This window comes from Syngnathoides biaculeatus, chromosome 9 (assembly GCF_019802595.1).
Source record: "Syngnathoides biaculeatus isolate LvHL_M chromosome 9, ASM1980259v1, whole genome shotgun sequence".
Classification (NCBI taxonomy): domain Eukaryota; kingdom Metazoa; phylum Chordata; class Actinopteri; order Syngnathiformes; family Syngnathidae; genus Syngnathoides; species Syngnathoides biaculeatus.
In genome coordinates, this window is record NC_084648.1 from 4,225,517 (window position 1) to 4,252,026 (window position 26,510).

Sequence of the window (26,510 nt, forward strand, 5' to 3'; positions counted from 1 at the left end):
CAGTCAATTTCTTTAGCTCTATATCCACATTTATCTGCACAGTCACATTGTAGCGGACACAATTTACACATTCGATAAAATGATATCAATATCTGAGGGCCCCTCCTTTCCACGTAAAGACTGTTATACTCAAGATAGTATATAGTCAAAACAATCAACCCCTCCTTGAGCCATCACCTTATCGTGGTTGAGGGATTTGTCTGTTTCAGTGATCCTTTGAGCTACGCTGTCTGGGTCTTTATGCCCCTGGCAGGGTCATCCATACCAAAACAGGTCCTCGGTGAGGAACCAGACATGATGAGTAAAATGATTGGATCGTGTTTTCCCTTGCCGGACGACAGTCACCTGGGTCCCCCTCTGGAGCCAAGCCTGGAGTTGGACCTCAAAGATGAGCACCTTGTGTGCGGTCCTGCACTCCTAGGATCTGGCCAGGTACAGCTTGAAAGGATAACATGGGTCAACCTTCTCATCGGTTCACCACTTATGGGATGGGCCATAGGGATCGGATGTAATCTGAGCTGGGCCGAATGCAGGGACCATGGTGATCTGATGCCTGGCTACAGAACTTGTCACTAGGGACGTGGAATGTCACTTCTCTGACAGGGAAGGACCACAAGATGTTATGCTGGTGGTTGAGAAGTTCCAACTAGTTACAGTTGGGCTTTCCTCTACACACACCTTGGGCTCTAATACCAGTCCTCTCGAAAGGGGTTGGACTCTTCCACTCTGGAGTTGCCTATGGTGGGAGGCACGAAGCATGTGTGGGTGTACTTATTCGTCCTGGCTGGGCCCCTGTACATTGGTGCTCACCCCAGTGGTTAGCCTCCCTCCACCTTCGAGTGGTGGGGAGACGTGACTGTTGTTTGTGCCTAAGCATCCGTTGTGGGGGGGGGGGGGGGGGGAATGAAAATGTGGTCGTCAAAGCGGTTGGTCGTGGCAGTATTCCATTGGCTGGGACCCCAGCTGATGGCACCAGCTGGCCAGGCAAAATGTTTGTCCAATCAGTATACATGTGTTTCATGGACTTGGAGAAAATGTTCAGCTGTATCCCTTGGGGAGTCCTGTGGGGGGTGCTTTGTGAGTACGGAGTACTGAATTCACTGATTTGGGCAGTTTGGTGCCTGTATATCCATGTCAGAGTTTGATCCGCATTTCTGGCACTAAATTAGATTTGTTTCCAGTGAGGGTTGGATTCCACCAAAGCTGCCCTTTGTCACCAATTCTTTTCCTTACTTTGATGGACAGATTTTCTGGGTGCATCTGACGCCTCGAGGGGGTCCAGTTTGGTGGCCTCATTTTTTGCACGTCTGCTTTTTGCAGATTATGTGGTTTTGTTGGCTTCATCAAGTCATGATCTCCAACTCTCACTGGAGCAGTTCGCAGCTGTGCGATTGCGATGAAAATCAGCATCATCAAATCTAAGACCATGATTCAGAAAAGGGTGGAGTGGCCTCATTAGGATGAAAATGACATCTTGCCCCACGTGGAGGAGTTCAGGTATCTTGGGGTCTTGTTCACGAGTGATGGAAGAATGGAACAGGAGATTTACAGGTGGATCAGAGCATCAGGGACTTTGTTTTAGTCCGTTGTGGTGAAGAAGGACCTAAGCCAGAAGGTGATGGTGTCAATTTAAGTTCCTACCCTCATCTATGATCACGAGCTGTGGGTCATGACCGAAAGAAAACGATCCCAAATACAAGCAGCCACATATGAGATTGCAGGGTGTCTGGGCTCTTCCTTCCAGATAGGATGAGAAGCTGAGCAGGGGCTCAGTGTTGAGCTGCTGCTCCCATGCATTGAGAGAGCCAGTTGAGGTGGCTCGAGCATTTGATGGACACCTCCCAGGTGAGGTGTTCTGGTCATGTCCCACTGGTAGGAGATCCTGGGGACATCTCAAGACATGCTGGGGAGATTATGTCTCTTGGCTTGCATAGGAATGCGTTGGGATCCTCTTGGAAGACCTGGGTGAAGTAGCTGGGGAGAAATGTGGATTTTGTGTGTATTGTAGTCTCTTGACAACAAACATGCAAAGGAGAATTATTATTATGAATATCATTTTACCAGCAGATTGCATGAGAACTTTTGATCTTTGTAAAATCCATGAGTTTCACATATGGACATAAATGTTACTAAAACTTGCATCCCATGATGGGAAGTAAACAAACTATGACAGACCTTTTAGTGCAGTTCAACAACAAAACAACAGCCTCTAAAACAACGGAAATACAGTCTGAGAAAATGTGATTATCATGTACTGAGTAGGCGACTGGTCAGCACATCTGCCTCACAGTTCAAAGGACTTCCAAGGTTCCTATCCAATCTACCTCTGGAGTTTTCATTTCCTCCCTGTGATTTTGCCCTTTTTCTCGCTTCTCGAATGGCCTGGCCCATCTGTCCGTTTTAAGACTAACTGTGTCCCTTGAGCCCAAAAGTTTGCCCACCCGACAGCCAAACACACTGTGAAAAGCACCACAGCAATACAAACAAAAAAATCAATGGTATCACGATGCAGTTTATGAGCAATTCATTTACCGGCGGCGGTGACTCACTTCACTTGTCTGGTTTCGTCCTGTCAAGGTGTGGCCTTTGTGATGAGTGCACAACTTGTGTGTTGCGCATGACGCGCCATTCTCAGCATTGCTTGTGTTGTTGCCTGCTTTTGGTGAGACACTAGAGGTGGCAAAAGGACTCACTCACAGTTTGAGATTGATTTTTATGTGATGACATCCTCACTTACCTACTGATTTTAATTAATTATGTATTTAATTTTCACGACTACTGTACTGTATTATTTTAATGGATATTGTTTTAGATTTGGATTTTGTGTTTTAAAATGTATTTACGTATCTATCTCTAGGCCGCATGGTGGGGCAGCTGGTCAAGCGTTGGCCTCACAGTTCTGAGGAATAGAGTTAGAATCCCAGCCTCGCCTGTGTGGAGTTTGCATGTTCTCCCCATGCCTGCGTGGGTTTTCTCCGCGAACTCCGGTTCCCTCCCACATCCCAAAAACATGCAACATTAATTGGACACTCTAAATTGCCCCTAGATGTGAGTGTGAGTGCGGCTGTTTGTCTCTTATGTACCCTGTGATTGGCTGGCAACCAGTCCAGGGTGTACCCCGCCTCCTGCCCATTGACAGCTGGGATAGGCTGCAGCACTCCCTCTGACCCTCGTGAGGATAAGCGGCAAAGAAAATGGATGGATGGATTATATATATATATATTATATATATATATATATACACACACACACACACACACACACATATATATATATATATTTATTTTATTTTTTTATCATCTCCATCAACCCTTTGGTCTCAATTGTTGGGTTCCTGCTTGGGATTTCGCTATCATTGTTGTTATTGTTTTGATATGACGACAACATTGGTATCATAAGGGAATTTTTGTTGATGTTTTGTGTTCTACTTGGGTCAACTAAAGCACTTTATAAATGAGTTTTAAAAGAGCTATATGGGTAAAGATATACATACATATTAACACTGGTAAAAGTATAAGTACAGTACCGATTTAACTTGTTTACCATTTGTGACTGGGTTTTTCATAACTGGCATGTTTGAATTGAAGAAACAAATCATCACAACTTTTCAAAAGCCTACTTGATTACCAGTTGTGATGTCACAAAGATGAGAGAACAAAGAAAGGTTTCCAACGAAAGAGCAAGGTTTACCGTCGTTTTTACCGTCTTCAAAGGGTAAAGCTGAACAGTACTAGAAAGGGGTGGATGCGGGTGCAGTAAAAATGAAAAGACGCATTGTTATGTCATTTATGTACAGTAATACAGTACGCTACTACTAACGCTCCACTTCCAGTTTAACAAAGGAGGCGGCGCAGTGCATTGCAGCAGCGGCAAGGGCAAAGGCAGCAGGGTGGGGTCGCTGCGAAGTGGGCGGAGTGTGCCTGGAGGGAGGTGACGCGCTTTTTGACTTTCTTGTGCGTCCAAGCCTGGCGTGGAGGAAGGACGTTGCCTTCGAGCGGCTGTGTGTGTCCTGCCGGATTGGAAGGAAGGGAGAAAGAAAGAAAGAGTGGCGGAAAGTTGCTGAGGATACGAGCCAAGTGTGCTGTACTGAAACGAAATATCCCCTCCAAAAAACGGGAAGCCTTTGTTGGAATACTCTCGAACGCTTGTGAGTAAAATTCGACAGGTGAGTTTCGCCAAATGGACGAGTTCCCTTCCGATGTCTCTGTGAGTTTGCGTTTGAGAAGGACTTGCTGAGCAGCGAAGACTTGCGCGTCTGTGGGAACATTTCTCCGTGTTGTTCGTTTCATGTCATGTTTGTGAATTCTTTCCTTCATTTCCGCATGCCTCGATCTGCAGTCACGGACACTTTACCGTCGTTTTTTCCTTCTTTGCGGTCCCACAGACCTCTCTCCGTCGAATCTTTTTTTTCTTTTTTTTTTTTTAATGTTTGGGCTCAGTATCGATTGTTACACTGACGTCACTTGTCAATAAAGTTCCATAATAGTTAGCAGCGCTCGCTCGCAAAGTTCAGTCTGTGTGTGCTCGTGAGGCAGGTGAATATCTGGAAGCTATGTGATGTTTTATTATGAGATGGTTTAACTTTTTTTTTTCTTGTACCTGTCCTGCTGCTTTTTTTGTGTGTGGATCTGTATGTTTTTTTTAATGAACAGTTTTTCTGCGCAACATGGGAATTTGATATAATCCCAGTTATTTGTATTGTTGTGTGTATTTACAGTATTAGAAATGCAGAACGAGATTTGAGAGGGGACAGACGGCGACAAAGTAACAAAGAGAACAAAAAGGAAAGAAAACAACTGATAAATTATAAGACTAAGAAAGAGTACTGTTGTTTTAAATGAGTATTGTAACTGGACTGGTTTATCAATTTGAAAACAGGATTAGCTAAAGTAAGACTTTCTCCAATTAATAGTTTGTGGTATTAATAAGTAGATGGGATCGAGTGTTCCCACTAAGTTCTCTCATCAATAATGAAAAGATAAACTGACACCAGCAGGCTGATCATTTACCAGCTCTTCAAGTGAAAGAATTCAGTAAAAGAAGAACCACAATAGCAAATATATTTCCCGTTGTCATGTTGTTTTGGCCTCATGGAAAGTGCGATGGTCATTTTAAGTACCAAGTTCTGCTATGGTAAGAAGAGTACAGTACTCTCGAGATTAATTTGTATTGAAAATAATGGGAGCCGTAAGATTAAATCTCCCCCAACACAGTCATATTTGACCTCATCAGCTAATTCCCTATCAGGAGAATGACACACAAGCAACGCTTGAGACTCAATAATGAATCATCCCTTAAACGGTCTTACTACAACTCCCATCCACCCAAACGTCTCAAGCTGCTGCCAAACTGGCCTCGATATTGTTGCTCCAGGCCTGACAAGAAGGCATTTTTCCAAAATCCTTGCTTAGCGGTGGCCACAGGAGCACACATTCCTTTCATTTAGCTTCTTGAGTAATTCCACTGAAATCAGCATTGAGCCAAAATGACTTTCATCTCATCCGCCTTTTTGGATGCGCGATTAAGTCATCCAGTATCCAACTTCTTCCATCTGTCAAAGGAGACTCGAATAAGATTTCATGACGTTGTCTCAACTCACCCTTGGCCAAATAGCAGTGCACCAGACATGCCCCCGGTCTGAAAGCGACACCCATCTGCCCCGAAAAGAAGTGGGCGGATGGGTGCTGGGAGCGCAGTGGGGGGTGACTTGCTTTAGATTTCACAGATACAGCTGTGGCGGCACCGTGCTAATCTCTCCCCTCCTGCTTAATTCCCTCATACTGTCCTACATTAGCAGAGCAAGGGGCCACGAGATCCTTGCATTTATAAATAGGTCTACACTTTGAAAAGGGGATTACTATACTGTATGGCATGTTGCCCTAACCTCTTTGTTTGCTTGGAAGAATTCATTTTCCCGTGGATTCAGTGTCTTCCCCCCCTCCCTTATCGGTATACAATGGTGCCTTAGTGAGTACTTTCCACGGGCTTAGTTGCAGCCACTCAGCGCAATAGCGTACAACAGTGTACATGTCACATGGCCAGTTCTGTGTTTGCATATCACCTTGCTTCTGTTCTCACACAGTAGGAACACAAAGAGAGAGAGAGAGTTTCTGCACAGTCTTGATGCTTGACTTAACTGCAGGCGGGTAGATCGGCATCAAAGAGGGTTCACCCAGGAAGGAATTCCTATGCATTAAAATATTTTCATTGGGGAATTTCCTTTATCTGTTTTAAAAAAAAAAAAAAAAAACGACTCGGTAAAGTTAATGATTTGAAGTGTGCCTGAAGCGATGTTAACGCTGTCCAAAACACCGGAACATTAGGCCAGCACAGCAGGAATATCTGCTACTTCTGTTTTCTTCATGAATACATTATCAGTGCTCTCATTACTGACCATGTACGTTTTCCCAACCAGGGGGGGAGTAAATTTCCTTCTGAATATTTTGTAATCGGCCAAATTGCTTTATTTGGCTGGTGTCTTTTCTCGTTTGTTTCTGCTCATTCTCATCTCTTGAAAGAGGGGGTGCAGCACCAGGGTGTGGTTTTGAAATGACCAGGGACAAGTTACTTGTTCAATAATAAATGTGCAAACATTGCAACATCTCAAATGGGGGGGGTGGGGACAATTCGGCTGTCATCCCTGCAGAATGGCATGACTCAGGGTGTTTACAAACTTTTTGTCTTTGCGTATATGTTGGATACACATCTGTAAACTATTTCTATTTACTTTATGTGTTGTTATGGTTTGAACAGGCTTTGGATTTTTCAGCCAAACTGAATTGGACTCCAACATGGCATTCTTTAGGCTGCCATTACCTTTACACTTTCACCCCGTTCTCCCAGACAACCCCCTTTGAGATTGTATACTCCCTGAAAAATTCATCATTTGTCAGCTCGCCTCAGTGTGCAACCACACGCTGATGCACAACAACAGCGGCGGTTTGAGCTGAAAGTACTGGTCCGTTTCGTATACAGTACATGGCTGTGGCCTCCGCACTTGGCCCGTGAGCGCAAGCGTTTCAGGTTCTTTGGTTGCAACCAGTAGAGACACTTGAATCCCGGGTTGTTTTTCACTGTGACAGCAGTACTGGAACAATACTGCTACTCTTTTCCATTCTTTAAAACACTAACTCTCTGTCTTCAATCAAAGACTTTGTTCCTCCTCTTTTCCTTCTGACTTGCAACCAACCCATTTAAACAGCCCCACATGCAAAATTGCAATCGAACCTTTTACAGCTGATAAAGGTGCAATCTAGTGGCCATCGACAGTGCTTTATGCTAAATTTAAGTTTGGTAGTATGCTGTAGAATTTCTTTCATTTGATGATGCACTGCTTCCTGGTACTGGAGACAAACTTGCAACACCGCAAGCTGAGCGGTCAGCTTTCCAGCGAATAAGTGGAAAGTCATAACTAATGTTTCAAGGAATCTACTCCAGTGCTTACACAATTTTAAAATTCATCTGATGTTATCAGCCCATATGTTGGGAAGAAGTACTTCCATAAAAATGGTACAGGAATGCAGTTTGCTTTCCAACAGAGATGATGAGTTGAAAATGAAATGAGTAGATCTGGCAAAGATTGATGATCCATATGAGGGGGACGTGTCACGCAGTTCGTGACAGGACAGCGGCTGGCCCAGCTGGAGCTGAGCAGAATGTGGGGGGGAGCACAATAAACTAATTTTGTAGGGACCAACTTGTAGTTGGCTAAAAATGTTTCATCACCACGCAGCTGACATGGCAACTCCCAGGAAAGTACATGTCCGACTGGTGAAGTGGTATCAGCGCCATAGTATGGTAGTATTTTTATGAGTACAGACCCACAGTACAGGTATCCCCAGACCATAACATCACAGACATAAAAAAAAAAAAAAACATTAGTGTGAACACAATCCTTTGATATCATGACATCAACACAGTGTTCAGTTTCTCTTAACTTCAAAGGCATAAAAGAATCCCGTGGGCTCAATAGACTTTCTTTTCTTGAGCTCTTGGTTAGAAGAGATCACTTGTTAATAACTGCTTGCAAAAGTTGCAATTTTTCCTCCTTTTTTGTCACTCAAATTGAGCATTTTATACCTGACGTAAAATAAATAAATGCATAAATAATCCTACTTTAGATATTTGACATTATTATACCCGCTTGGATACCCTTTTACCCTGAGAGGTGTTGCTTCAAAGTTCAAATGTTATTTGTTTTGACAGTATTTAATTTAATTCTTGACGCTGAAAACATTTTTTTGCAGTCCAATTTGCTCTGTACCAGCCACATGGAACATTTTAATCTTGTAGAATCCTTGAATACACATTTTGTAAAGAAGATATTAGGGCTGCAGATATCCAATATTTTAGTATATGAGTGTTATTCTCAAAATCTTATGGAAAAAAACAGTATTCAGGTAAAGTATATCTTTGTTTGGTCTAATTATGGACACAAGAAAAAATAAGCCATTTCATTTAAAAATGAATGACCAATTGTTTTACTTTTTTTTAACAATCAACTGTTTTATTTCTTAAATTCACATTGAGCAGGAAACTGTTTTCTTGTCTAGGAATAGTTTCAGTGAGCCTAGAAAACAGATTTGCCTTTAAACTTAGCATTTTTTCCCCCTTCTAGCCATTCTTAGTGTTTCTTGTAAGTGTAAAAACATGAGTTATTAATTTAAAGAGGCTGCTGTGCAACTTCACTTGAGCCGCTAGCATTTTAGCAAGAGACGTAATAATACAATATGTTGGTGGCTGTGAGTTTATTAGCTTTAACCAGACTAAATAAACTAAAACAAGATAAAAAATGATGGACGCCTTTATAGATTTGTTTTTCACCTTTCCACCCGCTCTCTGAAAAGCGTACATAGATAATTACTACCAGAGTATCAAACTCAACCAAACTAGGAAGGCTGGCAGTGAATAAGTTAAATATGCGGTTCACCGAGGCAGAAAAAATTTGGCGAGCATTTTTGTGTATTTGAAATAGTATTCGTTGCAGCCCTTGTAGCTAATCTAAATGAAAAGTATTTCTATAGACATGAAATAAGAGTTCCGTTGGCATTCTTGTCATCATTATCGTATACCAGGCACTTTGACTTTTTGCTCTCAAATTTGAGCTGACACAACCAAAAATTTCTTCGGCAATGCATCTTTATTCAATCAGCAACAGGCAGCGCTTCCAAAATTAGCAGTAACAATCACTAGTAATTGTACAAGTGGGTGCTTAAATAGCCATGTCGTGTCCTGACACCCCAACACAGATAATATAGTTCATACAAGCAAGAATTAACTAGGTGGCTCAGATGGTAAAGCGTTGGCTTCACAGTTCTGAGGTCCGGGTTCAATCCCAGATCCGCCTTTGTGGAGTTTGCATGTTCTCCCCGTGGCTGCGTGGGTTTCCTCCGGGCACTCCGGTTTCCTCCCACATTCCAAAAAAAAGCATGCAACATTAATTGGTCAGTCTAAATTGCCCCTAGGTGTGATTGTGAGTGCGGCTTTTTGTCTCTATGTGCCCTGCAATGGGCTGGCAACCAGTTCAGGGCGTACCCCGCCTCCTGCCTGTTGACCACTGGGATAGGCTCCGGCACTCTCCGTGACCCTCTTGACGAGAAGCAGTGAAGAAATGGATGGATGGATAGATAGTTGCAAAATCGTTAATCCTTGTACTGATAATTGTTGTTTATTGACGGTGTGTTGGTGACCTATGCTCGGAAGAAGACATTCGTTCAAGGATTATTTGAGGTATGTTCACATACTTTTTATATGATACGGCTCAGAAGAAGCCTGCAAAAAGTTATCGAGCCGAACAAGCTAGTGCTAGCACTAACGGTTGCAAGTAAACATGCTACCATTCTGTCGTATCATGCTCTAAAGTTTCAGTGTTTGTGAACTAATATTATTACAATCAAGAAATGTAATTATAGTAAGTTAGCACCAATTATTTCTGTCATGTTGAGATGTTGGTTTGAGCTGACTGATTAGAATACACATGACCTGACTGTAAAATATTTTTGAAGATACTCCTGTGTACAGTACACAAGTATATACAGTAAATAAACAACTCACTAAAATAAACACATCGCGCCATCTTGTGCTCGGATCAGTGATGGTTTATCGTTTTATTCAACTGGGCGATTGGCCCCAAAAATCCTGATCGTGAAAACCATAAGAGAGGCTGAAATCTCGATTTTTCACCGTGTTAAGTTGATTAAATGATTAATCAATTTTTCAAAATAGTTATTGATTGATTTTCATAATCCATTAGTGGGAGATTAATCGATTAATTTTTGCACTTTATATGGCAAACTGAGACGGTCTGAGCTTTGTGGAAATGTGGCTGGAATGGTAATTACATTGAATAGTAGTCTTGAAGCTAGGAATGTGAAAAGATGGCCAAAAAAAATCACAAAATGATGGCATCTGGTTGGTTACTGGGAATACAGCACAATGGGAAATTTTATAAATAAGATGGTTTTTATGGGTAACACTTTTTTAAAAAAAAAAAATCTGTTCAGAAAATGTCTTTGGATGAGAGTGAATCAGTAATTATATATATACACACATACATACATACATAACTCCTCACCAGTTCATTTCGACTGCTACTCCCTTTCTCAATCACAGCTAAAAAATGTCCGTCCACGAATATCTTGTAGCAGCTGAAATTCCCAAATGTCGTTAGTCAAAAATACCAAAATCGCATCACTTCCCCTAAAAACTCCACTTAACTAGTGCAAATGCAGCATTAGTGGTGAGACGAGCACTGAGGGAAGTAGAATAGCTCATTTACTTCTTTTTTTTTGGGGGGGGGTATTTATGGAAGGTTTTAGAGGTTTTTGTAAGTGTTCATTGTCACATTTATTTTTAAATTTTTAGAAAATTCCACAAAGATGGCGGCCACTCGTCACATTTCTATTGGAACTGACAGTACTATTGTCGTTGCCTTTTTCAAATGCGCAATGGATCACAACGGAGGCCCTCGTACATATACAGTATGGGACTGTTTCGGGAACCCTCATGCAAGTCAGGGTCCTTTGTCAAGCCGAATCCGCAACTTGTCACCATTTCCATTCTTCTTTCGCATCCTCAAGTAATCAGATACAGCACAACAGAGGAGCCCCTCCTCTGAAACAACTCATATTTCCTTGGATTCGCAATACATTGCGCTCTACACTATTTTCCAGCCACCGGAGCGCTTCTATCGGCCACAGTCAACCAATTCCAAATAACGGTGAATTAACTGACAATAAAGGACGGATTATTTTATTCATCCGTGCGCGCTCTGCTTGACAGCGTTTGCTGGGAATATTTCCAGATGAATGGGAGTGAGTGTTGCTAAATCTGCCACTTTTAGACACATTACATGTGTGTGTTGCACAACAGTGCAGCAGAATGTCATTTTCCATTCTTTCCCTGAGCTCTTGGCATCTCGCTTTTGCAGTCTTCTGGTTTCCATCACGTCTGTTGTAGTCAATTTACAAAAACACTGCAGCATAGTGTTTTTCTTTTTTAATAAAGGCCTGCAATTCTGAAACAATTCAATCACATGAGTCCCCCATCAGTGTGTCTCCATAGTTTTTGCCTACGTTTATCAACAATTGCTAAAGCACAGCTTTTTCAAACAGATGTCTCCTCCTGGATCCAACTCTGATTTTAGGTATTTTCGACCGCCACTTCCTGTCACCCGCCACAATGAATCCATTAGCTGTGCATCACTTCACATCCTCCCATATTGATTTATAATGAACATCTAACCAGTTAACCCCTCCTCGGTCCATTGTATTGCTGGAGCTTCTGTTTTGCATGAGTTGGGCCTGTGTCCCTTTGGGACCGGGCAGCTTTGCGGCGTGTTCAGATGTGCCCTCTCTGGAGAGCTCATGCACATAGTAATCGACCTATGCCAAGAGGGACTGGACCGTGGTGTTGCGTTGAAGTCATCACGGAAACTGTTTGAAGTAAGAGGTCTTCGTGTTGCATGTCAGGCGGTATGTGTGTACAGTACGTGTCGGGCTTCGTGTGTTTGTGGAGCCAGACGATATGTCTAATACTTGATCTGTTTTCGTGCAGATGGTGCAAGCATTACCGATGTGTTGTAACATAATCTGCTTTATTTGCATGTCAGTCCAACCATGACATTAGCAAGCGTGTTAAAAATCCGATGACCAAACGAGGTGCTCTATTGTTTAATATTAGTGTTGTTGTGATCAGTTAATAGTTGTACTGTTTTGTTCCGACATTTACACAAAAATGTTGCCTGAAAATGAAAACTGTTTTGCTTCGGTTTCAAAACGAAAGTGAAACCGAAGCAACACCGTATTGAATGAAAACAGTCATCTGTACAAGTGGAGAACGTGCATGCAGTGTTTGGTATGGGCACGCTTTCATACCGAAAACAAAAACGACAGCCAAATGCTGCTACGGTGCAACATTTCTCAACCACCAAAAAGTCCACAAAGGGAATTCCAAATATCATGGAGTAGAGGCTCTGAATGCAGTCCTGACATGCTTGTTAAAACATGCTGGACCGTACTTCAGTTTTGGCTTCTGCTATAGAAATCTTTCTATATGCAATGAAAAAATTCAAAGGAAGAACATTTTATATTTTTACTAGATTTTTTCGTTTATGTATCAAAAGTCATGTCAAATCTGGCTTCGTTCCTCTAAAAATATAGTCGAGGGTAAACCGCTTCACCTTCTATTCTTTGTTTAGTTTCGCTTGTTTTATGCTGAGCTAGCCAAAACAAACCCTGTTGTGTTTTCATCATGACACAAATTGCTTTCTCAAGCAAATAACACGCAATACACCTCACAGTGTGTTTTACTTAATACAAATTTTAGAAAAGTCACATCTAAAAAAAACGGCTGGAAAAAAAAAAAAAAAAAAAAAAAGCTTGAACGGACGACATGGCAACGGTTAAGTGTCTCATTTTTGCCCATTCTTGCCAAAGCTGGAGAAGTGCTAATAGGAAATCATTGCAGTATGTATGTTGGGATCAACTCTGAAGTAGAAGCGGCATTCATCTCCAACCCCCTGGGCCTCCTGCCCGAGCTGATTCATTCCTGCTGTGACAGAAAGAAGCGCTTAGGCCAGCAAAGTCCAAATCTGGCTCACTGGAATGACTTTTCTGATGGGTTTTTTTTTTTTTTTTTTTTTTGGGGGGGGGGGGGGTGAAGAGACTTTCATGGTTAATTTTCAGCGCTTGAATGAGGACTTCCTTCCAGTCAGGTATTAGGTGTATTCACAGTTGTTTCATAAATACACCCCCACACGCTGGTGCCACACCCCGGTTGAGAGCCTGTCACCACTGGGGAGTGGAAGACACTCCCTCCCTGTCTAGCATGCCTGAGTGAAGGGGGGAGCAATAGGTTTGTCTTGATTAAGCACGTTGTAAGCATTTCCACTGTTACCAAAGTGTCTTCATAAATTAATGAGGCGCCATCGAGATCTATTTGGAAAAGCGAGGATCGAGGAGCATGAAGAACACGAGCGCGGCACAGTGTGAATGTATTATGTCTGTGTGGAATGTCACGGTCGCGGTTCAGCAGCACCACTGACCGACGTAAGCCCCGCGTTTCTGTTGAAACTTGTTGACCCGCAGCTTTCACTTAACATCACTGATGCGTGCACCGAAAACAAGCCCCTTGTCCCGTACAGAACATGGAGGACATTGCTCAACGAGACAGTGGGTGTTTTCCTTGCTAGTAAAGAGTGTTGCCTTGTGTATTACGGTACAGTTACGCATGTGTTTGTGCTAACTGTGCTGACTGAGCAATGTACAGTGAGAGTGAGATGATGCATCACTTATTAACTGGAAGAGAGAAAAGTCCACTCAGAAGTGGACAAGAGTAAATACGTTGGATTTTATGCTGTTGTTATTCTCGTCTCCAGTTTTTGTCGGTAGCAAATAACAAACCCCAATTATCTACAAGCAAGGAAGCCCTTCTTTAGCCATCAGATGGCTCAGCAGATAAAATCCCCACAGCGGACCCACTGGCCATGCACAGTTTTGGTTACCGAGGTGATATGGGGGCGTGTCGCAGCATTGCAACAGTTCACTGAACCCCCCTGGCTCACTCGGGAAAACAAAAAAACTACAAAATGTTGGCCCGGATTTACAGGAAACTTGTTGTGGTGTTGCAATTGCCATTTATCAGTAAATAGTTTCAGTGGACGCCTATCAGTGTTGATAAATAGACTTTGGTCAGTTAGCACCAAATGGGCAAGCGGCCACACCCGCTAAGAGTGATTTATACATACTCTCGTCATTGCCTTATCGTGTAGCGTGTTGGTGCAAGCCGAGGGGGCCTCGTCAGGCAGGATCTACGCTTCCACACAACTGATGCGAAGAGACAAAACAAATCGCTCAATTTCTAAATGATAAAAATTGTCATGATTACAAGGAGTAGTTTGACTAAAAGCCATGTAAAGTTTGATACCAGGAACAAAATAAAAAAGAAAAAAAAAGGTTGTTTACTTACAGCCAGGAGTCGAATGCAAAATTTGCTCGCTTATTCAGACTCTCTCCACGGATTGAATCAGTGTGAATTGGTGCACAGATTTATCCATCGCACACATGATTGGTGCTGAGTTTTATTCATATATTTTTAACTATGTTGCAGGAAGCATTTCGATGTCATTTTGTATCCCAGCATAAGAAGACACCCAACCTGTCAAAGTTTTTTTCTGTCCATTCAAGCATTTCCAGTACTTTATTCTTTGTACACGCTAACACGCAATGCTCAAGAGTCGGACTAAGCGGCACAGTGGCTGCATTGTGTTATCAGTCAACTGTCAGAGACAGAGTGCTATTAAAAATGCAGATGTTTCTGTGATGAGGAAGGGTTTTGTGGTGGATAATGTCGCAGCTGCAGAAACAGGCAGGAAGAAAACATTCCTTCAAGCCTGCTATTTCTTGTTTGGACTTTACATGGGAAAAAAACAGTAGGATGAAACAAGAAACAGAAGAAGAAAGAAGTAACTACAGCAGATTTGATAATGCTGTTACTGTACGTAGCTACAAAAAGGATGATTGGATCTGGGTGGGGAAAAAAAAGTGATTTCTTTTGTAAAGACGGGAAGTCTTTACAACAGACATGTTCTGACTAATGTCTGTTACGTCATCTGGAATGCTGATAAAACACACTTTGTACATTTCAAAGACATCCCAGGGATGTTGGATCACTTGCCTTGTGAGCTTTTTCTGTGTGTTTTATGTATATATTTTTTTGTTTCTGAGCAATAAATTTGCAGGCATTAGCGAGATAAGGTCGGAAGCGCCATTCGCACCACACATTTGTCTTGCTGTCTATTCACATGCGCACACACACACACACACGGACACTCTCTCTACCCCAAAACCAGTAGGACAGGTTCCGGTTTGCGATGTGTCAGCAACAGACTGCTCCCACAATTTTATGGGCGGAGCCCCGAGGTGAGAGGTCAGCAGGGCCAGCTAGCATTCCTAATTTGCAGAAGCCTCTAATCTCTTCCCCCTCCTACGTCTTGCTACTCCCTTATGATTTGCTGTCGCTTGCGGAATGGGTGGATGCCTCTTCCTAGCATTCGAATGCGCTCTTGTTTTGGGGGGCTGGGGGGACAAGACCTTGTTTTCTTCTCTGTGTGCTTTCAACCGTTAATGAAGTGTGTCGTTTTCCATACAGAACAAGCATTTAACATCCACTATTTTTGGCCTGTTATTTTCCCTTCAGGTTTGTGACGACAGGAGGCAACGATGTCTATGCAACGTAAGTGGCATTTTAAACTATTATTCCTCTGTTTTGTGTGTCTCCGGGGTTTCATTCATTTTTTTTTTTTGCATCTTTCCATTAGTGCAATGCTTTGACAAGGACACATATCAATTATTGATAAATGATGCTTCATCTAAGTCGTGTTATCATTCATTTAATAGAACATAAGAGAAGAAGCTGCTCCTGTAAAATGTCAGTTCACTGTTTAGTGGATTGCTACGTAATGTAATTGAGAGACATAAAATCCAACTACTTGCAATAAAATAAATGGCATTGAAAAGTTATTTAAACCACCGGGGAACAATTTTGCCTGATGTTGGGGTGCTCCTGCCTTTGACAGTAGGTGAACTCGATAGAGGGGTTACGAAGGTGTCGGAGTGGCAGGAGACCAGGTACGGAATCGACTCGGGCATCCAGTCTGGAGCCAACACTATCAGAGATGACGACGGGGACTTCAGCACCTCCAAGCAGTACACGGTGACCACCACAGTCACAACAGAACCTCCAGGTAAAACAGCAAAAGGTGGAGCCACCATTTGGTGCAGAGTCTTTGGGAGTTCCAGGGTGAACATGTTCGTTCGTGTCCAGACTCCCAGTACGTGTTGACCAGAGGCCAGCGGGTGCGGGCTGCCATGTTCCCGGAGACTCTGGAGGACAGCACGACCATCTTGACTACGACCCAAACGGATCCGTCCCAGCTGACCAATGTCCAGCGACTGGCGGAGCCCTCCCAGATGCTCAAGGCGGCGATCATTCATCTGATCAACTACCAAGATGACGCTGAGCTGGCCACACGTGCCGTCCCTGAGCTCACCAAACTGCTCAATGATGAAGATCAGGTACATAGCGTGGCCAGCTTGTACGTTACATTTTATGCTCAAGTTTTGTTGTTCCGTCAGTTGAGGTTTTATGTGGCTATTCAATTCTAAATCTGAAAATGTATTCCCTCACACAGCATCAAAATGACAGCCTTGCATGTACTATGCAGTCCTACCTTGACTTGCAAGGACTCCAACCTACCAGTTGTACCAAATTAGTGTGTATTTATATTTTTTGTTGTTGGGTTTTAGGCTTTGAGTTGTCGGGCAAAATTTGATGCATGAGCAAGCTTCAGCTACACTGTCACATAGTAGAGCAATTACTTTATAAAACAAATCTATTTCTTTAATTTTTCCCTTAAAACTAGAACCGACTAATGGTGTTTCAGTCCGTTTCAATTTGACAAATTGATGTGCTATTTCAACTGCTCAATGGAACTCATGCTCTTTCCATCAGGCGGTTGTCAGCAAGGCAGCGCAGATTGTCAACCAGCTAACGCGCAAGGAGGCGTCCCGCCACGCGCTGATGCAGTCGCCTCAGGTGGTGTCAGCGGTGGTGCGGGCAATGCAGAACACCAATGACATGGAGACCGCCAGGGCCACGGCCAGCATCCTCCACAATCTGTCCCACAAAAGAGAGGGCCTGCTCTCCATTTTCAAGTCCGGTGGCATCCCTGCACTCGTCCGCATGCTCAGGTACCGAGTGCATGTCTGCCACTCACTTTCAGCTACACTTTCGTACACTTGCAGTCTGATACTGTTTAATGGACCGGCCCAACCATTTTTTATTGATTTATTTTAAAGCCTTGGTATTCAAAAGTTTGTGTAGACTGCTTGTTTTTTACATTGCTAGCACAATGTTTATTTTCTAGGCAGGATGTTATGATTGTGTTCTTTCTGTTGAAGGTCCCGTGCCATCATTTATTTGTTCATTTATGATAGTCTTTGGTGTTGTTTTCTTAGGTTTGTATGATCATTTGGGTTGAAAATGTCAAGAATGCCCTTTTCAAGCTATTCTTGGAGGTCTTTTCCGCCTGGATTTCTCAATGTTCGCAATGTGAATAAGCTGTGCTCTGATTTGGATCCCTGATGTTTCTACATTGTATATCCAAAAGCTGTATGAAATCTGATGTTCATAGTCATCTTTGACAAAATGGGCCTGAACACATCCGCATCGAAATCAGGTCGCAGACTCATTTTGACCAATGTTACGCATAAAAAAAATGGCTTTTGATAGACGGGGACCTTTGGTGATTGCCTTAATATCTTCAGCTTGTTACAGTGATTTCTATTTGTCGCAGTGGCTTGTGGCCAAATGATATCAAATATTTATAGGGCAATTGTTCCTTATTGGCACTGCCTCTCTCTGTGATGCCCCCCTCAGCTCCCCCATGGAATCTGTGCTCTTCTATGCCATCACAACGCTCCACAACCTGCTCCTGCACCAGGAAGGAGCCAAAATGGCTGTCCGCTTGGCTGACGGACTGCAGAGGATGGTCCCCCTCCTCAAGAAGAGCAACCCCAAGTTTTTGGCCATCACTACGGACTGCTTGCAGCTGTTGTCTTATGGCAATCAGGAGAGCAAGGTTCGTTTGAGTGTGGGCGTGTCGTGGTGCGAGTCTCCAAGGTACAAAGGCTGGTATACGTTATCGTACTTTGTCATACGTGTGGGTGCACGGTTTGATTTGGGTGTGGCATGTGCACAGAATTCAGGTTCAGTCAGGTTTGGGTGTGGTTATTAGAGTGAAATGAGTGATCTGAATTCGTTTTGCATGCTTGGACAAGTATTCAAAGTATACTGTACATACGGTCGTCCTCGGTTTTATTTTTCTTCATATGAAAATCCCAATCCCATTTTTCTCTAATTTCTCTACATCACAGCTCATCATCCTCGCCAACGGAGGTCCCGAGGGTCTTGTTCACATCATGAGGAACTACAACTATGAGAAGCTGCTGTGGACCACAAGCCGTGTCCTCAAAGTCCTGTCTGTGTGCCCCAGCAACAAACCTGCCATTGTCGAGGCCGGTATGTGAGAAATGTCTATTTAGTGTTCGTAACACACCTGAGCCAGTCATGCAGGTGTGGCGACTCTTTGTAAGTGGAGACTAAGCTAATGTCTCCTCGACAACCGCAACGTTGCACGGCAACGCGTTTCATGAGCTGACTCCTCTGTTAACTCCAGGTGGGATGCAGGCTCTGGGTAAACACCTGACTGGTAGCACCCCGCGTTTGATGCAGAACTGCCTGTGGACACTCAGGAACTTGTCTGATGCCGCCACCAAGCAGGTGTGGGTTCTCCTTGAGTGTATTCTTACCCTTTTCAGAGCCAGCCCAACGCACAAGGAAACTCGGCGCCCTCATTTCCCAGCCCCCAAGAACTATGAACAGTCACCAGGGACTGGAATAAGTGGGATTCGGGGGGAGGGGTCACAGTGGACGACTGGTTAGCACATCTGCCTTACTGTTCTGAGGACCTGGGCTCAAATCCGGCTTCGCCTGTGTTTAATTTGCATGTTCTCTCTTGTGCCTGCGTGGATTTTCTACAGGTACTTTGTTTCCTCCCACATTCCAAAGGTTAATCGGAAGACTCTAAATTGGCCGTTGGTGTGAATTTGAGCGCGAATGGTTGTTTGTTCCTATGTGCCCTGCGATTGGCTGGCAACCAGTTCAGGGTGTATCCAGCAGCGTCGGCACTTAGCAGGGACACGCTGCAGCTCACCATCTACCTTCGTGAGGATTTTTAAAATCGAATGGAATAATTTCTTTTCACGTAACCTCAGTGATTTTATTTGTTCTTTCACTATATTGTTGCAGTTTAGGCCAACATGATACCCAGTGTGTGTTGTGTGCATTTCTTTCGGCTTGTCCCTTTCGGGGTCGCCACAGCGTATCATCTCAGATGAACGCATATATATGTTTGGCACAATTTTTACGCCGGATGGCCTTCCTGACGCAACCCTTCTCAGGGAGTGGAGGCCCCAGTGGGATACGAACCCACAACCCCTGATTTACCAAACCAGTGCTCTAACCACTGAGCTATGGGGCCTCTCCAACATGATACCCAGTATCCCGCTTAATCTTTTTGGAATGTTCTGTAAATCATCCATCCGTCCATTTTCTTTGCCGCTTATCCTCCCAAGGGTCGCGGGCCGTGCTGGAGCCTATCCCAGCTGTCAACGGGCAGGAGGCGGGGTACACCCTGAACTGGTTGCCAGCCAATCGGACGGCACATGGAGAAAAAACAACAGTCGCACTCACAATCACACCTAGGGGCAATTTAGGGTCCCCAATTAAAGTTGCGTGTTTTTGGGACGTGGGAGGAATGGTGGCCAGAGAAAACCCACGCAGGCACGGGGAGAACATGCAAACTCCACAGAGGGAGGCCTGGGATTAAACCCAGGACCTCAGAACTGTGAGGCCAATGCTTTACCAGCTGAGCCACCGTGCCGCCTTGTGTAAATCAACCCTAGTCCAATTTTGTGGTGTTTTGTTTTTTTTATGTACTACAACATGTGTAGTTATTCTTTTCCAGGGGAAGTTCAGTAATTAGTAATCAGTCAATCCTTCACAATTTGAAACCCCCCAACTAAAATTTTGCTAAGGGGCCCCATGAAGACGTGGGCCAGCTCAGCCCCCTTGCTAACCATGACTTGACAATGGTGAAATTTAGACTCACAATGTACACTTAAAACAGTTAAACCACACAGACAAAGATCAGGAAGGAGCTGCCAAGAGTCATTCAAAATAGCAAAAGCCTGGTCCAGTAGATTTCGAAAGAGGTCCCCCTCCCCCGAAAAAAAGTGACTCTCTGTATACTCCTTGAGATAAAGCACTTTTTTTTGTAAATGATAACATCTTTTTGACATGAAGAGTGTATTTTATTGCCGTTGTCGTGTTTATAGATTATTGATGTATGGTCGAAGCACCTTACTGGAGCACTGCTGTAATTTTGTTGTATTTAATGCAATGATTCTAAATTCTGTTTCAGGAGGGAATGGATGGCCTGCTGCAGGTTTTGGTCAACCTGCTGAGCTCAGATGACATCAACATGCTCACCTGCGCCACCGGCATCCTGTCCAATCTGACGTGCAACAACGCCTACAATAAAACTCTGGTCACCCAGAACAATGGCGTCGAGGCGCTGATTCACGCCATACTGCGTGCCGGAGAGAAAGAGGATGTGACCGAACCTGCAATTTGCGCTCTGCGTCACCTGACTTCCCGCCACCAGCAGGCTGAGATGGCACAGAACGCCGTGAGGAGGCATTACGGCATCCCGGCCATCGTCAAGCTCCTCAACCAGCCGTACTACTGGCCGGTTATTAAGGTAGCGTGATGGAAAGGTAGTTTGGGCTGAGTTGGGGGGAAAAAAAAATTCTGCTTACATAGGAAATCTTGAAAAATAATTACAGTGGTGAATTAAAGCGGCTGTATTTTGCCAAACCAACATTTTCTCCTATTTGGGATGTAATATTGGCTATGCGGTGCCCCCTTCCATTACTGATCTGCAGATGTTTTTTTTTTGCCGAGACGCTTAAAGTCAGGTCATTTGAATTTCTTGAGCTTATCTTGGTCACTCGCCAAGATCACCATCTTCGCTTTCTGTTCCAGAGTCAGCGCCGTCAACATAACAAAGGTGCGCTCTCGTAAGTGGCTTTTCTACACAGATGCAAGCAGTTGAAGGAAAGGGGGCAGTCTAAGCCGAATATGGTATCATTGTATATGATCTATAATAATAAACATTTAAAGGGAAAGTACACCAATTCAGGGTTTGGTCTAAAAAGTTAAGAAGGCGGCAGTATGGCGGTCCAGATAAAAAAATCCTTTATTCAATCACTAAAGAAGATTAAACCCTTGTTGTTTTAAACTGTGAGTGGTGATGTGACTTGCTTGTTCTTTTTTGCTGTCCCGTAGGCTGTGGTTGGCCTGATCCGCAACCTGGCCCTGTGCCCTGACAACCAGAACCCGCTGAGGGACGCCGGCGTGATCCCCCGCCTGGTCAACCTGCTGCTCAAAGCCCACCAGGATGCCCAGAAACACGGCTCGTCCACCCAGCAGACATACCAGGTACGTCATCCAACAACTTCTATCTGCTCCACGGGCACGAGGAAAGATCTTTTCTGGGGGGAATGTCTTATGTCGCATGTGTTGTCAGGATGGAGTGAGGATGGAGGAAATAGTGGAGGGCTGTACGGGAGCTCTGCATATCTTGGCCAGAGATCCTGTCAACAGAGCAGAGATCGCCAGCATGCAGACCATTCCTCTCTTTGTTCAGGTAGCACAGGCTAAAACTCTTTTCTTTCTCTTTTTACTGGGGGAGGGAGGAGCGCCATCTTGTTATTCTAAATCTCCTCTCCCTCGCCAGCTCCTCTACTCACCAGTGGACAATGTGAAGCGTGTGGCGGCGGGCGTGCTGTGCGAACTGGCGCTGGACAAGCAGTCAGCCGAGGCCATCGACGGCGAGGGAGCGTCCTCTCCGCTGATGGAGCTGCTGCACTCCGACAACGAGGGCATCGGTAGACACCTCACATTTAACAGCATACCTTGTAGCATTTGTTCATTTCAACCTACAATGCATTACCTTCATTTGCTTTTGGTGACTCGCCATAATGTGCAAAGACGCTATGCAAAGGCGTGCACAATCAAGCTGACCAAACTCAGTTAAAACATCTACCAATACTAATGATGATTAACTTTTTTTTTTTTCCTAATACGGTGACTTGGGTAATCTCAGACTGCTGTAAAAATCCGAGTCAAATATTGAACTCAGATGAGCTGGAGGTTTTGTATCTGGAAAGAAAAACATTCCTTGATGAACAAATGTGCTGGCTACATTGAGTAGTCTGAAGGGATTGGAAGTGATTTAGTATTTGCTGCAATTATGACTTTACTACTGCTTTGGTGTACATGAGTGATGGCCTATGGCACATTTTGACTCTCATTCAAATTCCAAATGAAGTTAGTACTACTTTTGAGGCGACTTGTTTTGACTCAAAAACAGCTTCAAAGCTATTGCTGTCAATGAAGGCAAGCCTTGTTGAAGTCTCCTGACAGTAAGTGTTCCCAAAGAGACCAGACTGTGACTTTTATCCCGTCTCCTTGGATTTCCTCATCAGCCACGTACGCCGCCGCGGTCCTCTTCCGCATTTCCGAGGATAAGAGCGCCGAGCACAAGAAGCGAGTTTCCAGGGAGCTCACGCACTCCATTTTCAAGAACGACCCCGCCGCCTGGGAGATGGTGAGTGTCGAGCTCCCTCCGCCGCCACAAACGCAAAAGGCTGGACATGTGGAACACTCTCATCTTACCTGACCTTGCGTGACCTCTCCGCAGGCCCACAACAGCGTCGCCATGGAAGCGCCCTACCAAGACGGTAAGAACGTGTGACCGGAATGTGCGCTTTCCGACACATTCCTGGGCTCGGAGCGTTGACCGCAAAAGAGCAGCCCACACATACCGCACATTGACTTGATCATCAACATACAGTCGCGCGGTGACTCATCTTCCCGTAAACACGCTGTCATGAATAAATGATAAACTGGCCACTCAGCCCTCATCATCTTGCTTCCCTCCTGTTGCTTTGTCACTTGTCTGTTTCTAGCTTATTAGCCTTTTGTTCAGTTTTCTCACTCTCAATGCATGTAACTCCAGTTTAATTTTTTTATTCTCTTTTGATCTTGCGCATTTTTCTTGATTATTTTCTACTTTGAACTTTTTTCCTCTATTGTGTGCACGCGAATGGAAAATTGTTTGTCTTTATCAAAGGGGAAATCCAGTGCTTTGCATGACGCATCTATTTTGACAATGTGATGTTAAATCCTCTCTCATTTAATAGTGTTTTGAGAAGATTTTTATTGACAATTACGAAATTTCAGGGGCGCTGGCATTTTCGCGAGTCACAGGACTTACGTGCCCGTATGTAAAGTGCACAGCAAAGGCTCCATTACATTATGCCCCAGCGCTGATTTCTCGGATGTATCCTCATCTGATGAAGAAATCGGGAAGACTGAGGAATACGTCCATACAGATTTGAACCTGTGGCTGTAAATGTTGAATATTTGGATGGTTCTTCGAGCAGAATGATGTGGAGTCTGACTACTCCGAGGGCTACACGCGGGACATAATTGCATAAACAAAGGCCCCCGAAGCTCTGGGCCAGCAGCCGCGGATGGTTCTTTGGACCGGAATGACGCGGAGTCTGACGAGCGAGCTGCGGCGGTGCGCCGCGACCTGAGCTTCCAGGTAGCGGAGGCCATCAGCCCCGATGCCGAAACTAGGCTAAAGGCCTCCCCTGATGTCGAAGCCCGGCTCGCGGCCCGCCGCCGGAGTTCGCTCCTCACACTTCGCGTCATTCCCGTCCGCCACCGGAGCTCACTCGTCGGATTCCGCGTCATTCCCGTCCGAAGAACCATCCGTAGCTGCCGGCCCGGAGCTCCGGGGTCCTTTGTTTACGCACTTATGTCCTACGCGTAGGCCTCTGAGGAGTCGGACTCTGCGTCATTCCCCCGAAGAACAATCCAAATATTCAACATTTACAGCCACAGGTTCAAATCTGTATTCCTTCATCCGATGAGGATAAATCGGAGAAATCAGCGCTGGGCTTCATGGTGTCCCATGTAATCCAGCGTTTGGAACGGCAGGGTACACGTCACATCTGCGCATGTACGTCATGTGACTCGCAAAAATGGCAGCACCCCTGAAAATTCATAATTGTCGATAAAAAATCTTCTCAAAACACTGTTAAATGAGAGAGGATTTTAACATCACATTGTCAAAATAGGGTACAGATTACATGACCTATTGGATACACTGTTAATGCAAGCACTGGATTTCCCCTTTACGTATCCTTAATATGCATCTTATGCTGACGTCCACGTACTAGTACCCTTTTTCTTCTCTCTAGTAAGACGATTTGTCGCTTTCGACGTAACTTTTTTGCCCTCCCACCATCCCAAAAACGACAGCAGCAGCAGCTTTGTGTGAATATCGAGATGGAAGCCGGGATCCTGTCCCTTGAGGTGAAAATGAAAATGTGCTCTTGTCTTCATAGAGCTGGACTCTACTTTCCAAAACTTCGGCGGCTACCCGGGTGACATTCCCATGGACGTCGTGGACGGCAACATGATTCATGACGATTTCGTGCCCAACATGACCTACGACAGACAACAACAGTTTGAGCCTTATTAAAGGTGAGCACACCTTCGGAACGTGAAACCGCAAGCCATAAAGGGACTTGTCATTATGGACTTTTAACAGCGCAGCTTTATTGCACACGTGTACCGAGCATATCAGTTAGATAATATAATCGCTTGATAAGTCAAAATGTGACAACGTTAGGAATGAAACATAACAGAATAAAAACATTAGACGTGTTAAAACTTTTTGCACAATTTGAAACAATTCCCAAATCTTAATGAGAACTCTGATATTCATCGGTTAAAATACATAACAGGTCAAGAAGAAAAATTACAGCATACATAATATCTACTGTAATTTTCAGCCTATAAGCCGTAACTTTTTTCACACGCTTTCGATGCACATTTTCTAACGCGTGCAAGGGGGCACTCGAGCGGAAAAGGGAAGAGTGAGACCGGTGGAATATATGTGCCGAGGAAGTCACTTTTACCGGTCTGGCCCTGTTAGCGCTGCGCAAGCGTGTTACTGCTTTGTCTCAGTGATTTTGACCAGCATGTTTTGTTTTTTTTTTTTAACCGGCCCTGTTACAGCGGCGTTAGCGCAGCAATAGCATTAGCGTTAAACTATGTGTACCATCTTTGTAAATATCTCATGCTTCAATGTGGGCACTTCTGGCTTTTGCACGGCCGCGACCTATGTCTGTAGCAAAGGGCATTTCCTTTAGGCCGGGAATTATGGTATTTACTGTGTGTAACCTTGAATTTACAGTATTAGTAGTACAGAATTTATAGTAATCCCCCGCTTGTTGTGGGATAGGGACCCACACCCCGCAGGCATAAAAAAATTAAAGGTTTGTAACTACCAACGCCGCCATTAATATTTTCATTCACTATATTTTTGTGCCATTTTAGGACAAAACTAAATCTCTCAAGACAAATGGTGACACTGACATTTTTTTTTAAATAACCTCTGAAAATACTGGAAGGAGGTTTTCTCAGAATCTTTAGTTCTCATCCTGCTGCTTCCTTTTTCCGCAGGTCCAAGAGAGGAGAAAAGTGGGCCGCCGAGCGAGAATGGAACAAACATCTCGATTCCTTTTTCTATGTAATATATGCAATTATCATTGAGTACGGGACTCCTAATCTTAACAGGGCTTACGTATGTTTTATATCCCAATATTGCTGCAAATAATTTCACACATGCGGTTCTAAGATTTGCGTGTACGTGTGCTTAGGAGTTAACGTTTTGTGTGTTTCTGCTTCTGGGGGGGGTCATCTATGCCAAAGACATCTTATTTTGTGAAGATCACATAGGTTGCTTTTTTTTTGTTTTTGTTTTTTTTTCATAAGACAATACTGCCTTGCAGCAGCGCGCTCAATTTTTCTTTTTAATGCCTTCAAAAGGGTCATTTTGACAGGATCTCGCTGTCAACCCGAACTATCGGACATCCGGTGCTCGAGTGCAAGAGAGCAAAAAGGGAAGCAGACGTCGCTGAATCACGCGCCTGTTATCGTTTCTCACATTTTATTCTTTTATATTTTATTGGGAAATGGTGGCATATTTTGCTTTAGCCAGAATAATAACACGCGTCAGTTTTAACCGAAAAGAAGAGCTTGTGTGTGTCTGGAACTATTTAGGATTTGGTTGTCAAAATTCTGATTGACGCATTGGTTCAACAGATTGACTGATTTCTTTTGTGTGGATTTAATATAGTCGGGACGCCAGCTGGAGAAACACTACTGACAGGGAAATTTGTACTTACAAAGAGTTTTTACTGAAATTTTGTTAAATAAAATTAAAGGATATATTAAACCTGCCTGTC

The 26,510-nt window shown here is 44.0% G+C and overlaps 1 protein-coding gene across 2 annotated transcripts; it reads left to right on the forward strand.

The window, feature by feature from the left end:
• The first annotated feature begins 3,862 nt into the window (after nucleotides 1-3,862).
• jupa (junction plakoglobin a) lies at nucleotides 3,863-26,504 on the forward strand. 2 transcript variants are annotated; one of them, XM_061829493.1, is made up of 16 exons: nucleotides 3,863-4,147; nucleotides 15,697-15,732; nucleotides 16,076-16,243; nucleotides 16,324-16,574; nucleotides 17,011-17,249; nucleotides 17,938-18,139; nucleotides 18,435-18,579; nucleotides 18,737-18,840; nucleotides 20,543-20,881; nucleotides 21,469-21,621; nucleotides 21,710-21,829; nucleotides 21,920-22,070; nucleotides 22,671-22,792; nucleotides 22,886-22,925; nucleotides 24,603-24,741; nucleotides 25,726-26,504. In XM_061829493.1, exons 2-15 carry the CDS (start codon nucleotides 15,720-15,722, stop codon nucleotides 24,737-24,739), a joined length of 2,184 nt encoding a protein of 727 aa, XP_061685477.1. In that variant the 5' UTR covers nucleotides 3,863-4,147; nucleotides 15,697-15,719; the 3' UTR covers nucleotides 24,740-24,741; nucleotides 25,726-26,504. The 2 variants fall into 2 exon arrangements, with proteins under 2 accessions (XP_061685477.1, XP_061685476.1); XM_061829492.1 differs by having other exon boundaries at nucleotides 3,864-4,165.
• The last annotated feature ends 6 nt before the right edge of the window (nucleotides 26,505-26,510 follow it).

What these genes read in the sequence shown, in the direction of transcription:
- jupa (XM_061829493.1), top strand. An exon ending in CTGATGCCGCCACCAAGCAG is followed by an intron (nt 18,841 to 20,542) that starts GTGTGGGTTCTC and finishes ATTCTGTTTCAG; the next exon opens with GAGGGAATGGATGGCCTGCT. An exon ending in ACTACTGGCCGGTTATTAAG is followed by an intron (nt 20,882 to 21,468) that starts GTAGCGTGATGG and finishes GCTGTCCCGTAG; the next exon opens with GCTGTGGTTGGCCTGATCCG.